The sequence below is a fragment of the Cheilinus undulatus genome, linkage group 13 (assembly GCF_018320785.1).
Source record: "Cheilinus undulatus linkage group 13, ASM1832078v1, whole genome shotgun sequence".
Taxonomy (NCBI): domain Eukaryota; kingdom Metazoa; phylum Chordata; class Actinopteri; order Labriformes; family Labridae; genus Cheilinus; species Cheilinus undulatus.
The window spans coordinates 26,889,366-26,907,085 of NC_054877.1; the positions used below are offsets into that span (position 1 = coordinate 26,889,366).

Consider the following 17,720-nt stretch of genomic DNA (forward strand, 5'->3'; position numbering starts at 1 on the left):
TTGCATGTCTCACAATAGGCTCCAGTAAGGACTAGCTTATAGAAATATAAACAGATATAGAAATATCAGTAGCAGGCAGAATTAAACTAGTTTTATTTGAAAGCATTGGCATTCTGAAAGAGGAAGGAGAGGAGTTATGAAACTATAGACTTTTAGATATTATACACCACATTTATATTAGACTAAATGCATTCACGGATGTTTTTCAACATTTTTCCAGTCATGAATGTGTGGTAAGGAATGTTTGTCCAGTCACCTTCTGAGATTTTTTTTGAAAAGTTCTACCTTTCCCAAACCCTTGAAGGTTTGCCAGATGATTGTGAAATATATCCATGCAATGAATATACAGAACAATCAATCTGGCATGTCAGGTTAGCGCCAGAATCAACAGAAACTGAAAGGTCCACGCTAAAGCTTCTAAAAAGGATCAAGTCTAAATTAAGATAACACAAGTGCCAGCTCTTTCTGCTCTCAGTCCAGTTCTAAAATGACTCAGGGACCTTTTCCAACACGTACAGGTAGAGAAACTAGGATAATGACGGTACTGAGCAGGTGACAGCTCACCTTGACAGGTACTGACTTGTTTCCCAATTGCACCTTGAGGAGTGATATGGCTGCATGCATGCAGATATGCTACTTTCCACAGAGCTGGAGGAAAGGTATACTTAGCATTGACCTGTATTGGTGGGAGTGTTCCAGGGGGTCGAGGGCACGCCCACGGTTCACCCGCGACACCTGGCTGATGGAGACCGAGCTGTCAGGACGCGCAGAGAGCACATTCTTTTACTGAAGCGCAGACCACTGCTGTATGATGCTCTTAAATACCACGTGCACACTTTAGCTGACACTCACAGAACGTGACAGATGTTGTTAAAAGCAAGCTACCGAATAAATGCTGTTAGACGGTATTTTTATTCCGAAAATAATCTAAAAATAACATCTAAATGAGACAGAATAAGACGGAAATTGCATGACCTCTCTCTCTCTCTCTCTCTCTCTGCCTCTCTCTCCCCGCCTCCCCCCTCATTCCACAGAGTGGCAGCGCTGGCATAGCATCGTTCAGAAAGCTGGAGACGGTCTGCGGTGCAGTAGCTGCTGCCTGCGCGCACTTCTTTCCACAGCTCCCCCCGGGCCGTCAGAAGCCGGTAGGCGCGCGGAGACACAAGCCTGACAGCACCGCATCAGCAAAGTACGGCGCTATTTTCTGACGCGACTTCAAAACATTTCAGCCATAAATGCGTAACCTCGTTCTTTAACCTCTTACTTATTTCAATTTAGGTGGCAACAAAAAAGCCCTAGAGGTGGACACACGATAGAGGAGATCTGCACGCATTCTGGGCACAGCGTGAGAAGACAAAACTACTTGAGAGGAAATATAAAAAGCTGTACGTCCTGTCGCGGGAAGAGACGGGACATCTGCGCAGAGAAGCGACGCTCCTGTGCGCGGAGAGCAAGCACAGACTCTGCAGACGCACTTAAAGGGCAGGAGAGATACATAAAAGAAGGTGGAGGGTATTTTACGCACAACAGCAGCGCTCAGTAGCTGTGATTGACACGCGGCTACTTCAGGGGACTCTATCGCTCCGTTCAGGACTCTCAGGCGGATTTGCACTTGACTAAGTCGACATAACAGCAGCCGGCCGGGATGGATTCCTTCATCATAGCGGCTCTGGTGGTAGTGTGCTCTCTAACAGTACCAGCCTATGGGGACAAAGGGAGCAGCAAAGCTCGGAGTTGTTCGGATATCAGGCAGTTTTATAGCGGGAAAGGATTCGCTCTGGATGGTGTGCCTCAGTCTGAAATATCAGGTAAGCACCCATAAATATACCCTGTAAAAGTCTCGTGCTCTTGTGCCAGCAAATCTGTTATTATCCCTCAACCCAGACCCCTTATAATATATCCAAACTCTTCTCTGCAGTAATTGTTTAAGCCTCAATTTGTCCAACACGCTGTAAAGTATACAGTTGCTATGAACTCATTGCCACTGAGAACCATAATCCCTCTGCAAGTCCCCCTAGGAATGTTAGTCTATTTTGGGGCCAAAGTTGCACCTGCAGGAGCTCTATTTATTGTATGTGCAAGTGTGTAGATCTGACATATCCTGTGGGAACAAATGATCCTGAAATGAATGGTTGCAGTTGCAGTTTGAGCATATTTCTGCAGGACACTTAGAGAATAATAAGTCTGCAAGCTTAACATGAAAGATGTTTGCAGTTTGTTTTGGCTGAAAACCCAGTTTCTATCTTTGAAACCTGTAGTCACACTTATTGCATGGCCCACGGTGAAGCAGGGGAGCCCTAGCTCACAGCTATCTCTCAGCCAGGATGAAACACAGCTTTGAAAAGATATTAAGAGAGCAGTACAGACATGTCACAGGCGATCTAGCCGTCTGATCCCTGATCAAAAATCTAAAACTCCTTTGAAAACTCTCTCACACTCGACATTTTTGGAAACACAAGATCAGCACATCTCAGTTTTCTCTCTCACACTAAAACTAAGCAGAAGACACTCCCTGATCTTTCATCTTTTTTTCAGCTGTCTGCTGTTAGTGCATAAGGGGGAATTCTTCCTTATAAATTACCCGGCCGGTCACTTGACTGTGTGCTGTGGCAACGCAAATACGATGTTGCTCACTGTGTCATTCATGGTCTGATGTCAGACAGTCACAAGAACCTCCACAGCTCAGATGATTACATGTGTGCCTTTCCTGGAATTTGTCTTTCGTATACATGAACACACACACAAACACACACACAGTTTACGGCATTTTCAGGTTCTACAGTTACAGTGTGGTACATGCATGGACAAGACATGAGACTGTGACCGTGACTTGTGCACAGAATTGTCAGAAAAGTAACTTCACTTTAAGCCTTAAAAGTTATTTTCTGTGTAATAAAGTATTTTCCACAGCCTTTTATTAGCTATAAAATGGATGGATGTACTAGATGCACCTCTGATTTTCTTCTTCAGTGATTCTTCCTGTAACCCTGCCGCAGTTCCTCCCAATCTGATAACATTCCCTTCCCTCAGACAGCCCCTGTAGGCTCTGCGTCACTCACCTTCTCTATGTTGTCCAATTCATTTTCCACAGAGAGCTGTGCTCCTGTGACAGCAGATAAACTCTCCTTCCCTTGTGAAGACAGCAATGTTTGTGCATTAGTACAAGCTGAGTTCTGCAAGGTTGACTTTTCTGAAGAGCTCACCTAAAGGTCACTCATTTCAGGTGATCCGAAAGTGGAATCTGCTCTTTTTTTTTTTTTTTTTTGCAGAGAAAGCATTGTGTATTGACCAAAATAGGTTGCTTTCTTTGTGCTTTATTCTCACCATCAGGTGATTTCTCTCTCAAGATTTGCAACTTGTGTTCATTAAAGGCACATGAACTCAGTCTTTGAGGAACATGATATCCCAAGATCCAGCAGATCTTTCCCAGTGATTGCACTGATCATGGAGATTATAAGATTTAAGGGTGGGGTAATGATGTGATGAAACCGTTAGCTCATGTCATCACACCATGCATCAAAAAAAAAACACAGAGGGGCGAAGGAGTAACGGGATACTTCTAATTCAATTGATCAGCCATACTGAATAAATCATTTGACAGATTTAACGCTAACCCCGGTGCCTTAGAAATCCCCCTTTTCTTCTCAAATGTCTGTAATCCATAATGCTTTAAAGAGCAAATCTGTCTTGTCCTGACAGCAGCTATCCCTCTTGTTTTAATCAATGATGTGGAGCTTGCTTAAGTCTGGGGTCAATGCATTCTCAGTAAGAGCAAAAATAAGGGAGTAGGATGGACACAGAGCGCCAGAAAGCGATAGATAAATAGAGAGATAGATCAATAGATCGATAGATAGAGAGAGAGAGAGAGAGAGAGAGAGAGAGAGAGGAAATGGGGTACTTGGCTTTGACAATATTTCCCCGCATGTCTCTCAAGCATAAATAACCGCTCATCCCCTCCGGTTGGACTCATTAAACACCTCAGTAAAGCTCTAATTCATGTTGCTAAATCATGAGCCCCCTGAATGTTGCGGATCATCCCTGACGTTAGCAGAAGGATGTGACACCAGGGGTCTGATCAACCTAATGTATCACCGGCTTGGCCTGACTCAAGGTCACAATGCGAGTACATCACCCCTGAGTCAGTCTGGGGAGGGACAATGAGACATCCCAAACTCTGAGGATGATGTCCTCGCAGCACTTTTTAAATCCCTTTCAGTGTTGATAAAAAAAAAAAAAAACTCCTTGGCTCAAAAAATGCACTTCTGTACTCAGTATTAAACTTTCTTTTTAGAGCTATGAAACTTGTAAGATCAAACACAGAGGCATATGCAAATGCAGCCTTGGTGCGGTGTGAAAAAGCTGTTTAAAAGTATGCTCCTGAGCTAATGTGATTTAATTTAAATTTGTTTTCTTTAAAGATATGTGCTCTACTTCCATACCTCCTTTTTTATTTGAAAAGTTAATTTTTTTGAATTAGTGAGAGATTTCCAGTCATCTTTTGTCTCCTCACACAGTCCCTGTTTGACTATGCTCAGTCAGCAGTGAAAGAAGATTCCTAGATACTGCTCTCACATCGATACGCCTCATATAACAACTTGGATAGTCCCCCCTTTTCTTAAGCAATTTGCCCTGGAGAGAAGCCATGCTTAAGAAAAGCTCTTGAGTTAAGGGTGAGCTGTTTGCTATTATTGTGTTGAAGTGGTGTTTAGTGGACCTTGAGAACAGTATCAGTTGAGCAGAAATGAAAAGCAATGGCCTGTGAGTAATCATGTAACCTGATTGATGCTCTTGAGATGATGATGCTAGTTTAACTCCTGTGGATTTGGAAACATCTTTTTTTGTTGTTGCTGTTTACCAAGAAACTGATGATTGATTTTTATGATGCTCATCCGTCTCCTCCTCGCGCCGCCCCCCCTCCCTGCCCCACCCCGTCATTACAGCCGCAATGACTTATCTTTTTGCCTTTCAGGGGACGGCATTCTTCATCTCTCTGTTTCTCTTTCTCTCTCTCATCGGGGCCCTCAAAGAGAGAGGCGCCAGACGCCCTTTGAAAGCAGCTGGCAGCCAATAAGTGTTAGATGTTCAATGTCACATAAGCCTACACAAAGAGACAAGCTGCATGAGACATCTGCAGGAAGGCTACAAACGTTGCGCTATGGCACTGGCCTTCCTTGTGCTGTATTTGTGTTGTTGTTGATTGCTGGTTGCTACAGGCTGACTGTGAGTCAAGTGTCAGCTCTAACCAGTGTGTGGCTAATGATACAGTGGGTCTGCTGCTCACCAGGCCCTGCTGTGAGCTGTTGTTGACTAAAGACTGACTTGGGGCTGGAAATATGGGCTGAACTGTTTGGTTACCCACAATGAAAAATATTCAGATGTTTTGAACTCATCAGCTGGACTGTAAGTTCTGATATAAACCTGTAGATGAATCATAGTTTCAGTGCTTTTACAGAAACAGAAGAAAATTACCCATTTCCAACTCCCTCACTTACTTCACTTTGTGCAGCAATAAGAGTATGGCTTCTTAAGTGAGCTTTTTACTTCTGTGCTTCTTGAGGTAAAATGGAAATATAAGTCTAGAAGCAACAAAAAAACGGAGCTTTTAAGAAGGGGATTTGCTTCAAAAACAAACAAAGACAAAAAATCTATTAATGCATGACAAAACTTCATTTAATAGCTCAATAGGCATCAATATGAAACAGGCATTTAATCATTTAAACAAAATGTGTGCTCATCAAAGATGATAGGGGCTGTAAAATTATGAATTTAAAATAGAAAGAATATTTATATTAAAGGAACAAGTAGAAATTTTGCAAAGAAATGTTATTAGGTAAGAAATGAATGCTCTTGTGTTATATATGTAGTACTGGGCACAACTTTTAGACATGTTTGGGCCTAAAATTGAGGCTGAAGTTAGTCTTGCAATAGCGATTAAGTTCACCTGAGGGCACCATCAGGCAGGAAACAGGATTGACACAACCCAGTTCATACTCTGGATGTTCTTGCATATTACCAGGGGCATGGGAAAACAATGGGAAGTACAATCCACACCTTCAGGGTCAGCCTGCACTTGCCACATGACTGTACTGGGATGTCCCCAGGGCCCGAAAACTGCTAGCTCTCTCCAGGGGTGAAAAGGCCCAGACAAAAGAAATGCCGTCGAGCTTGACATTGGCAGCCGAGCCACACCTGTGTGTGTAGACATGTGTTGAGTTAGCTCTTGTCTGCCGCCACACCTCTCCAGCTCCGGGGTGGAGCATGTCAGACCCCGTGATGAGTGCTTAGCAGTACAGACCGTAAATTCATGCACACAAATGTATAAACTTAAGTGAGTTCTGACATTACCTCAAATATTTCCGTTGTGTCTGCCATGACAGAGCAGCAGACACATATTGACTATTGGAACCATAGACACACTAAATATTAAGTCAAAGCCTCCTAAAAGAGGAAGCAGCAACAGAGCAGCATCTGAAAATTGCTGTTCTGTTGCTGTATCTCATCTGTGTTTTTTGCTGCTGACTTGTGAAGAACCAGGATTCCCAGGTCATCTTTCCACTCTAACATGTAACTTCACCCTACATAGCAAAGTTCTCAGTGTTAATTCAACTCCCATAGTGTTAAATTTTATATTTTTCTAAGTTTATATTTTCTCACAGGTTCTGACTTAAAATAAAACTTTTCAAAGTGTTATTTTTACTCTCTTAAAGTATTAATTTTTTAAACCCTCACAGTATTGTTTTATTACATATTAGAGTGTACTTTTTTGTAATTTACATTTTCTATCAACGTTGTAAAGATCATTAGTACAATAGACACAATATTGTTATGCACTTGTCATACTTAATAAAAATTGCCACCTCTCATTAAATTCCTGTAGCAAAGTCTGGTGTCTTTTGACAGTGATGGAGCAAAAACACAGAACCAGAGCTAGAGTTTGCCCTGAATTGAGAGTCTGCACTTCACCTTTTATTTAGACCATCCCCTGCCACAGGCAGGAGGTGACCAATGCAGTGGATCACTTTGCTCAGGGTGCAGAAGTGTGTAACCCTAAATCAAGTTAAAATTACACATTGATACTAAATATCAACTCTGAAATGTTTAACACTCAGAGTTCAACACTCCAGTTTTTGCTGTGTACCTACCACACAGCCTCCATAAAGGTGTGGCTCCACTAGACACTCCCAGGCTAAGCAGAGACGTGTGGCTCAGATAAACCCACTTTCTTTTAATTATGGACTCTATTCAACACAAATACTGCGCTCTGTACGGTATGTTGACTAAACAGTGATCATTGTTTTGTGCCATGGTTTAATTTGTAAATAACAAGGGAGAAAAGCTGTTAAAAAGTGGCTCTGGTTTGTTTGCACAAATTGTAAAGCATTCTGGGAATCTTTTGCAGCTTTAGCCAGGTGGACCACTTGTAACACCTTTTTCCCTTAAATGTAAAATTCGTCAATGAACTACACTTTATAGAACGCTTCTTTTTTTTTTTATTGAGCAGAGTCTTCAATCTAAAATAAAAGTAAGCAGCAGAGCTGAGCAGTCTACCTCTACTCATTGTCTTTGAATGACAGCCCCCTGATGGTGGAATTTACATATTGCGAGATTAAATCACAAATCACTGATTTGACCTTGTTTTGTCAAACTGCCGCTCTCTGCCAATGTCCTGTACTCTGGGGGAACGAGGGACACTCCTGTTTTTGAAATCCTTGACAAGTGCTGTGCTGGTCTATTAGAATGTGTAAACATATCAGAGTGTCTTAAGTTGTATTAACCTTTTTTTTTAAATTCCATTAAAGACATGGGGGGAGGTTATGTTCAGGGCTTATTTCTATTCCTAAAGCTGGTATGAGCAGCAGAATCCTCCCTGTCCCTCCTGAGGTTGAACTAACCTCTGAGAGGCTGTGCACACATTCTGAGGATGCACAGGCACATATGAATCTCTAGCTAATCTCTGGCTTTCTGATTCACACTTGAACATATATTAATGTTCTGTATTTTTTATGTCTCTCTGCTTTTTCCCCTTTTTTGGTTGCACAATATTTATTATATATTTCACCCCTAAATGCACCTAAATGCATGGGGGCACTAATTGAGACCTGCTTTTATTTGTCAGAATGTTTGGCAAAAATGACTGATCCTTCAGTTAGATGGGCTTATATGTGAAGTTTCTGGGTACATTATGAATTGCTACACAGATGGAGTGAAATATCTACTTTTCTGAGTAGCTTGACCTGCAGTGTCGCCTCATTCCCCCCTCAGTAATGTTCTCTCAAGTCATTTAGGATTACAGAGAGTTATCAGACATTTCCTAACCTTTAAAAGAATTGCTACGCTACATTGTGATTTCTTTGCGTGTACAGTCCAATATTGAACTCCCACTCCATACCAGGGGCCATGTAGACTTAAGGTGTGTCATAGTGCAGAGATGAATGTACACAATAGACTGCTTGTCCACAAATTGTGTATTTTTGTGTGTACCCTTCCTTTATTACACAACCCTCTGACGCTAATTTCAGACGTACACATTGTTACATAAAACTGTAGTGATTTTATTTGTTTATGTCAGAACATGTTATGGAGAAGTGGCTTATTGCTTATTGCCTTCAGGGACATTTTTACCATTATTAGATAGGATATAGCAGAGACAGACAGGAAACAAGAAGAAGAAGAGAGCGGAAAGAGAGGGTCATATGAAAAAGAAGAGCCCCAGGCTGAACATTTGATTAATCCCCACCAAAAAACCCATACTGAGTCATTTCTACAATTTTACAACTACACAAACATAGTTTCAGCCTATATTAGATACCATCAAAATTAATGCATAATTATTTTTAACATATATAAAATCCAAACAAATTAGTAAGTGCTGTTAACAAAGTCAGACATTTTTAACACAGCATTTCCAAACATCCTTGTTATGTTTTGGATGCTCACTTGATTTAACTTTGCACACAGAAACAAAAATATTTCACAAAAACCAAAAACTACCAGGGTCAAAATTATTTGCTCCCTGATGCTAATAGTCAGTAATGTCATTTGTTGTTTGTTGTAGCTTTTTAGAAAGTCTCTGACTCGTCTCCTGAGGAATCCCAACCCATTCTTCTTTGGCCAATCTCTCAAGCTCCTCCAGATCTGATGGTCCTCTGGCATGGACCTTCATCTTCAGCCCACAGATTTTCAGTGGGATGCAAGTCAGGGCTTTGTGCAGGCCAGTCGGTAACGTTCACTTTGGTCTTCTTCGCCAGGAGCCACAAATGTTTTGGGTCGTGTCGGAAGACAAAGTGATGGCCCAGGCCTTCTGTCTTCATGATTCCTTCCACCTTTATGAGATTCCCAGTTCCAGATGCACTGAAACATCCCCAAAGCATAATACTCTGCGTCCTTTTGGGTTATAGACCTCTACCTTCTCTTTCCAAACATAGGCAACATCTCCGTGGCCACAGATCTCTAGTTTGGTCTCATCTGACCAAAGGACGTGCTACCAGTATGTACAATCCTTCTCCTGGTTGTCCTTAGCATGCTTCAGTCTGCTTTAAAGGTCTCTTTTGCAGAAGTGAAGTTTTCTTGGTCTGCCACCACTTAGTCCATTCTTGTGCAGGGTTCTAGTGATCGTCTTCTTTGAGATTACAATTCCTGACTTTGTTAAGCCATTCAGTAGTGTCTTGGCAGTTGTCCTGGGGTCTTTAGACACATCTCTCACTAGTTTTCTTTCCACAGTCTTTAAAATCTTTATCTTCCTACCTCTGCCAGGCTTGTTCTGGACTGTGTGGCTTTTTTTTAAATTTCTTGATTAAACTCACTCCAGTTCTTTACACTTGGAAACACTGTGATAACTGTGTATAACCTTCTCCTGCTTTGTGAGCATCAACAATTCTTTTTCTCAAGTCTAAACTGATTTGTTTTGTTTTTACCATTGTGCTTTCTTCAGTAACAGCTCAAACCCTTACTGAGGATTTTATACTGTGTGTAAATTGGAAAATAACTCTTAGTTTTATGTTGATTTTATAAGCTTTGAGCAATACAGAGTTAAAGGACATCATTGTACCAAAGTAGTTTGTGCTATGGCTCAACTAAAAGGTCAGTTCTAAAGGGAGTTATTAATTTTGATCCTGCTAGTGTTTGGTTTTTGTAAAGTAATTTTGTTTCTGTTTGCAGAGTAGAATAATGTGAGCATCCAAAATAAAACTAGGATGTTAGGATAGCTAGGAGCTATCCAGCGTTACACTTAACAAAAATAGAATCATTTATTCCCATTAAACAGCTGTGAAGGAGGGTCATAGTGCAGGGAATAAACAAGACAGAAATATCTATAAATAACTGCTGGAATCACAGTCCTTTTAGATAAGAATCACTGAAAAATTAAGTAAACACATTACACTAACATTGTTTCGTATTTCATGTCATAAAAGGGCTTTAGATGGGTGAAGAGACGGAGCAGTCTTCACCATAAGTAGCCAACAATGCGTGTCTATTGTGATAAGCCTGCAGTGTTGTTATTGTAGCCTTTATGGACAGTAGCCTTATCTCATCCCATTAATACCTCTCTGATGTGCTGTTGTTATTTTCCATATTCCGGATAACTAATTGATCGCACTGAATTACATATTGCCACCACGTGAATGGAAGCCATTAACCAACTTGGAGATAAGAGGACTGAGGCTTATTTGAAGGTTAATGTCAGCATAAAGCCCCCGCGTGCATCTGTCGCTCTTCCTCTGCACACAGATTAAAGCAAAAAAAGCAACAGTTGTTTCCGTATCACAGTGTGCAGGCTCATGACTGGGCTGCAGTTTAAAGTGTGAGAATCCCCGCTGCATCTGGGCTCCCATCTCTGCCCAACTGCGTGTGTGGGTGTGCATGGGCGCGTGCGTGTGTTTGCCTACCGATTGAATACGCTGGAGTTGTTAAAATGCTGAAGTCAGTAAGAAGCCTCTTGAAGCATTAAGCCATAATGGGCTGCAGGGAGCATGAAACAGACCACAATGTGTTTGATGTTCACCAGAGAGAAAACGAGAGAAAAAGAGAGAGAGAGAGGCCGATGGACTGCTAACTGTGATGCGGGCTGCCCTGGTCTGCTTGCTTTTACCAGTCCCTGCTCCACCCTGCAAACGAGCAATACCTAAGAAAAACAGCACAAAGTAAACAGTAAAAGAAAAAAAGATGGAGCTGAAAGCAACGAGCTGCTTAAAAAATGTGTTCCTTATGTAATTGTTTTCACTCTCGGGGCCTGTGAGAAACATGAAAATCTGGAGGACAGTCTGTCCAAACATGTTAAGCTGCTCTGAACTCTGCGTAGTGTGGGAATCAGGATGCAAAAACGAAACCTTTTTGCAGTTTGCACGCACTAACCTGTTTTTCTAGTAAAGCTTAAACAATAAATCAGCTGTATTAATCTGACTCAGAGTTCAAGGTTTGATAAACAAAAGAAGACACAATTTTTCCATTCTATTTCCAATAAGATAAACACATTCTGTGAGTCATTTTTAAAAACAGTCAAATACATCTCCGCATTGCATTGTATTTCTGACTCATTTCAGAAAATGATCTTTAACAAGTTCCCGCAGTGAGTAAAAGGTAGGAAATTAGGGTCCAGAGAGGCTGGTAATTGCTTTTTCTGAATATAATGCACTGCTTTGACAAGTCTCAGCTGCATTTTCTCAGACTAGAAAGCATTTCAACCCCCCCCCCTCTCCTCTTGTGTTGTATCTTTAGTTCCCTGTCACTTCTCTAGGAGATCACATGTACGGACCCCACAAACGCACACGCACGGACAAATCACAGGGGATTGCAGTGTACTTGCAGGCGTGTGCATGTTGGGGTGGTTATCGGACTGTGTGTATTGTTCCTCTGAGGGCTGCAGTGTGTTGTGTATGACTCCTCTTTTGTCTTCAGAGGAATTGGCCGTGTCAAAAGGAGAATTATTCCCTCATCACAGCGAGCCCCTTCAGCCCCTTCTATCTCTTCTTCTGTGAGTGTGTTTGTGTGCTGCAGATGTTTGTGTGTTCATAAGCAAATGAGAGGATTCATTTGTGTGTGTGCGACAGATGTGTGATGACTTCTATAGCCAAACTGAGAATGTTCTTTGACCGCTTCCTTTCCTATGCTTTGTGCTGAGCAGTGTTAATTCTAACGGCTATTTTTCATTTCAGTCTCTCTTTCAGTTTTTTAGATAAAATGTTTATTAGGTTTAGCTACATTTCACATGACCACAGACATTTCCACCTTTTTAGTTGTAGTCTAGTTTTAGTCGGCAAAAACTAAAACACATTTTGGTCCAGCTTGACTCCATAAAAAATGATGACATTCTTGTGAAAACTTTTAGTCCAAACATTTTCTGTTTTTGCCTGAGGCGTCCAAACTTTTTCCACAGAGAGCCACATACAGAAAATTATGATGATAGTATGGCCACTTTCATATACCTCACCTCTAGGACATTAAAGTTAGCAAATCCTGTAAAATTTAGGTAAAGATATGCAAGTGATTGGATATCCTTAAATGACTAGTTAACCCTCAAGAATTCTGGGTAAAATGAAACAAAAATGCCTTTCCAGTAAACCCAAATCAAATTAAATGCTTTGTTTGAACCATTTGAAGTACAAGCACAAGCAGTGTTTCTTTGGAAAGGTAACACTATGAAGTTGTATTGTGAAACAGATGCCTCTAGATGACTACAGCTGAGAGGTATTCACTGGGAAACTCAAATGGACCAAAGCATTAAGCCTTAGCTAGTTCAGGCTTGAAACTGAAAACAACAGAACCGAAAAAATTAGCCTTTTACACCTGTTTTCTGAGAGAAAGTCCAGGTGTTTTCAAACTGGAGACTCCGAGAAGGATCGAGGTGCTCAAAAGATGCTCCCTGAGTTATTCAAGCAGCATCCTCTGACTTTCCAGGGAGCACATGGGTAGAAACCTCAATATGGATAGAGACATTTATGACAATGTGAATACAATTGAATACAATAAAATAAGTTCAAAAGCAAATAATCCATACTAGTATGAATCTGAATTTGGGTGCAACAAGGAGGAGGCTGGGGTGGAGGAGGTGAAACTTTGCCAGCAGCAGCATGGTGGTGCATCAGCATTAATGCAAGCAGGCTGCGTTAGCTGTGATTGGTTGTGGGAGCTGGGAGGCAATAATTGGGATCAGCTGGCTATGTGAAATCACAGAGGGGGGTCAAAGTCACCTTGGCCAAAAGTCCATAGCTGAAGAGTTCTGAACTTTCACTGGCATTAATGTAAGCACAAAAAGTGTGCAGCCTTCTTATCCAACATCAGTGCCGTATTAAAGTAAATGCATTTGAATACAATGTCATTACAGTCCCTGTTGGTGTAATGGTCAGGCAGGCAAATACTTTTGTCCATATAGTGCACTTTTTTTTTTCCTACTATGGAGAAATAACATGGATTTTGACTGTCCTACAAAAACTAATTACATTGTAGTCTACTTGATAAAAATTTCATTATTTTTGCCAGTTTTTTCCAACAAAGATCTATCTAGACTTATTTGTGTCTTTCTCATGGAAAAAAAAGGTTGTTGACAAACATTTTTTGACATAGTTTAAGTCGACAGAAGTTTGAGTTTGAAGTCTGTGTCTGTGTTCCTCCTGTGTCATCAGTTATGTAAAATGTATGCTGTCCCCCGCCAGCGGAGCTTTCTGTTGACCAGGTGAGTATTTGAAGTGACACAAACTGGCTTTAGCTCAGTGTGGCTCCAGCTTGCACTCCTCTCACCACCCCTCACTGTTTGACAGATGGTACAGACCCAAACCAGGACACCCACTATTAAGTGAGGGCACGCAGTATGAATTTTACAGGGCGACACGCCCTACACCAGCACACACAAACACACAGTGCACACTGTCTGCAGCTGTGGACCAGGGTGTTTGTTGGGAGACTTCAGTGGCTTTGGCACTATGGTAACAGATTCAGCAGGCAGGGGCGGACAAATAAACACACATGGAGGTTGTGTACATTTCATGGGTTTGTTTTCGATTAGTTTTTCATATTCTTGTTGAATTCTTGTTTTAATTACGGAGATATGCATACATGAGGAAAATGTGATCTAATTTACCTTGTCAAACAGTTATTTCTTATAAATAAGGTGATTTGTAATCTAAATTAATTTTACTGAAATAAAATATCTGATATTTCATATTTGTGTCAGTAGTAATGTTGATGGTTTGCAGAGGAGGCTTAGTTTATATTTTTTCATCAATGAAGCCATTGTCTGTTATATCAAGCAGCAAAAGCATTATGGATCAGCTAAGTGACGATTTGATAGACACTGTGCTAATTTGCAAAACTAATGAAATTAAACTTTGCACACTGTTGAGGACTACAGCCTCTGCTTATGGGTGCCTGCTCTACCCACTGAGCTATACCGCTGCCTTTTTCAAGCAATTACAACAAATACAAGGAATAGTTCATAAAATAAATGCAGAATAATATTAATACATAACTTGAAATGATAACAGTGATAGTTGATTAAAAATGAACATATCCAGATAAAGATAGAGTCATTTTTACATTTTTACTGATGTAAAAACAACCCTGACTTTTAAATAATCTGATGAAACAAATCAAATAAAAATCATCTGAAACATTATAATCATTCTGTTTGCTTTCCAACTGCATATAGATCCAACAACTAATCTGTAATGCAAATATGTCATTATCATCATCAATCATGGCCTGGTTTTTGATTGCATTGTCAGCGTATTTAATGTCAAAGAGGATTAAAATTTAAACTTTCCATTAAAAGAGTCCATTTCAATTTTCTAAAGACATAATCGATGTCTTTGAATGACTTATTTTTCTGATTTACAGTTTGTCAGTCAGTAAAATGTTTAATTTACAATGTTATCACTCACAAAAACAAATGTTTAGATAATTTAGATTTTTACAGAGTTCATTGGTGATACATATGTCATCTAATCATTTCTGTTTGCACATCCTGCATTGGAATGAGCTCATTCTGGGACATTACTCTGCTGTCCTCTCCTGTCCTTCTCCTCTCCTTTTGTTTAAATGTTTTTTTCTTTTACTTTTTTCTCTCAACTGTCTTTTGTGAATCCTCACTGCACTTTTAAACCCTTCCTTCCGTTCTGATCGAGCTTTTTATACCTGACATAATTGCCAAAATAGATGGATATTCTGTGATGCAGACAGCCTTCAGCCTCTTATCTCTGAAATGTATTAAAAAAAAGGGGGGAAATAGGAATTGAAGAGATGTGAGATTGCTCCTGTGTATAAAAAGATTGGACTAGATGATAAAATCAGGAAGGTGTCGTCTAAATGTTGAACGTCCCGAAATGTGTCCGGCACCTCACTGCTCCTGCGCCTGGCACACACAATACAGATTTAATAAAGATAGGACACACAGGAGCAGGAGCACACACACGCACCTTCAACTACACACTTAGCTTTGATAAGCAATCATTTCTGTTCTGCTCTGTTCAACAGTGGCCCTTTCTTCAACACGGAGGTTGTTATTAAAGACACGACATCCGCAGAATAAAACAGGAGTAGCTGAACAGGCTGCGGGTTATCAAGCTTTCAGTGAGAGTTTGTGCTTCAGGACTTGTGAATATCGTCTTTGTCTTCTCCTGAGGTGCAAACATTATTCTTCACCATCTTTCTAGCATTATACCAAACTTTGTTGGGATGCAAGAGTCACCATTTTCTTTTTGTGTCTTTTAAATCCTCTGTTCTCTGACAGCTCCCTCTTCATTTTTTTTCTAAATTGCTCATTTTGGAGGAGTTTGTTTTAAGCTGCTCAAGGCAAATGGCTTCACACAATAGCGTTGTTTTGCTTTATTGTTTCTCTCCGTCCATTATTTCCTGGAGTTTTCTTTCTATTTGAGATAAACTGTCTCTCACTAGTTTTCCATTATTGTAATTATTTTCTCCCCTCTTTCTTTCTGGCACTAAGTCCTTCATGCTTTCAAGGCTTTATCTCGCTCATCCCCTCTCCTCTATCTGGCCCTGCAGAGGAAGTTGGGAATTCATTTATTTTTCATACTGAATTTACTGCACACTCACAGATGCGCTCCAAATGTATTGTTAGTTTGTTTTTCAGCTACTTGTCTGTGATTTTTACAGCTCCATATTTTTATGATCTAATTTTACCATGCATTTTATAGTTGGAACATTGAAGCCATATGTTTTGATTTAAAAAATCTGAGAGAATCTTTATGAGGCTACACTCGATTGCACTTCATGAATTCTCTTCCCTTTGGGCTTTTGCAAAGATGCACTGGAAAACGATAAATTGATTCTTAACTGCACTTTTTGAAGTGAAATAAGGATTGTGTAAAATTCTGGAGCATGGCTTAAGTTTTCATTTAAAATCCTCCTTTGGGAATTCATTTTCCCACACTCTCTTTAACTGTCCCCCGACTTCCTTTCCTCCTACTTTGAATGTAATTACAGTGAAATCTGTGTGTTGTTTTATTGGCTTCCTGGAAGCCTAACACACACAGTTTTTCCAGGCTTTACTTCTCTGTGATCCTTCTGCATGTCTCTCTCTCCATCTGGTACATTTTTGGGATCTCCACTGTATAATTGGCTTAAAATGCAGAGATCCTCAGTTCCCCCCCTCCATAACATTAGCTCTTCTAGAAACCAGAATACCCACATGAGCTGTTGTAGCTGCTGCCTCTTTATATCTCCATCTCCCAGTTTGTGGTGAAACTGCTCTCTTCCTTTTTCTCTCTGAGTCCACTCCAGCTCTCATCTCCTGTTGGATATTCAGACTTTCTCAGCACATTTTTCTGTAATTAGATAGTTACATCTGGTTTTATATGACGCTATTTCTCAAGCGTTATTTGTGGCTAAGGAAAGCCCCGTGTAGCTCATGCTGGTTTGCTTATTTGGCTTGACCCTGCATGGCTATTTCGATCTAGAGGTAGAGGGAGTGAAGATGCAGAAGCAGGACTGACCAGAGGATTACTGAGGCCTTATGAGAAGAGGGGTGCATAAAAAGCTCATAATTACAGGGATAAATATGGAATTACTCTCAATTGTAATCCTGTTTGCTGGTACAGGATTAGCTTTTTATTACTTAAATGCATATTTTGGTATTTTTCCCCTCTGATCTCTCTCCCCTCTGTCGGTATCCTCTCTTTTTAGCAGCCTCAGGTACTAATTCTAGTCTATTTTTTAAATTGTGTCCCATTTTCAAGGTGAAGCCACAGACACCATTTATAGACATCACCTCTGTACATCCTATGTATAGCATAGTGCTGTTGCCATGCACTTGGCATTGCAGTTTGGTGTTTGGTCTCTGCCTGTTATAATAAACTTTTATTTCTTGTGACACTGTCAAATTTATTGATGCTTTTATACCCTATGATACCACATAATTTTAGATGATTCAGTGGACAGTGGTATTGAAAAGTGTTGAAACTGCATCTGTTTCAACAGGCATGAATAGGAGAAGGAATAAGTCCTTCAAAATAACGAGATTCTCCTGCACATTGTCTAGATTGCACAGATTTCATTGTGTTTTATGTTTTGGTACCAAAAGTGTCTGAGTTTGTTTACAGTTTTTGATAACTGAAAACAAGAATGTTTCCACTGTTTGGTTGCTGTGGTATCAAAACAGAGTGCTGCAGTATGAGTCCTTAAATGCAGAAATGAATTAGCATTTTAGTACTTCTTCTTGAAGTCTGTGGGTTGTTTTTGTGTTTTTTGGCTTGATGCCTGAAGTAGGTTTT

The 17,720-nt window shown here is 40.4% G+C and overlaps 1 protein-coding gene across 3 annotated transcripts in view; it reads left to right on the top strand.

The window, feature by feature from the left end:
* The window catches only part of gpc1b (glypican 1b), a 130,215-nt gene that overhangs the window by 11,930 nt on the left and 100,565 nt on the right, over nucleotides 1–17,720 (top strand). The window contains exons 1-3 of one of the 3 annotated variants that reach the window (XM_041802773.1): nucleotides 890–905; nucleotides 1,035–1,189; nucleotides 1,279–1,808. In XM_041802773.1, the coding sequence (XP_041658707.1) occupies nucleotides 1,646–1,808 (163 nt within the window). In that variant the 5' untranslated portion in view covers nucleotides 890–905; nucleotides 1,035–1,189; nucleotides 1,279–1,645. Of the gene's footprint in view, nucleotides 1–889; nucleotides 906–1,034; nucleotides 1,809–17,720 lie in introns of those variants that run through there. The other 2 variants (XM_041802772.1, XM_041802774.1) reach the window with 2 other exon arrangements.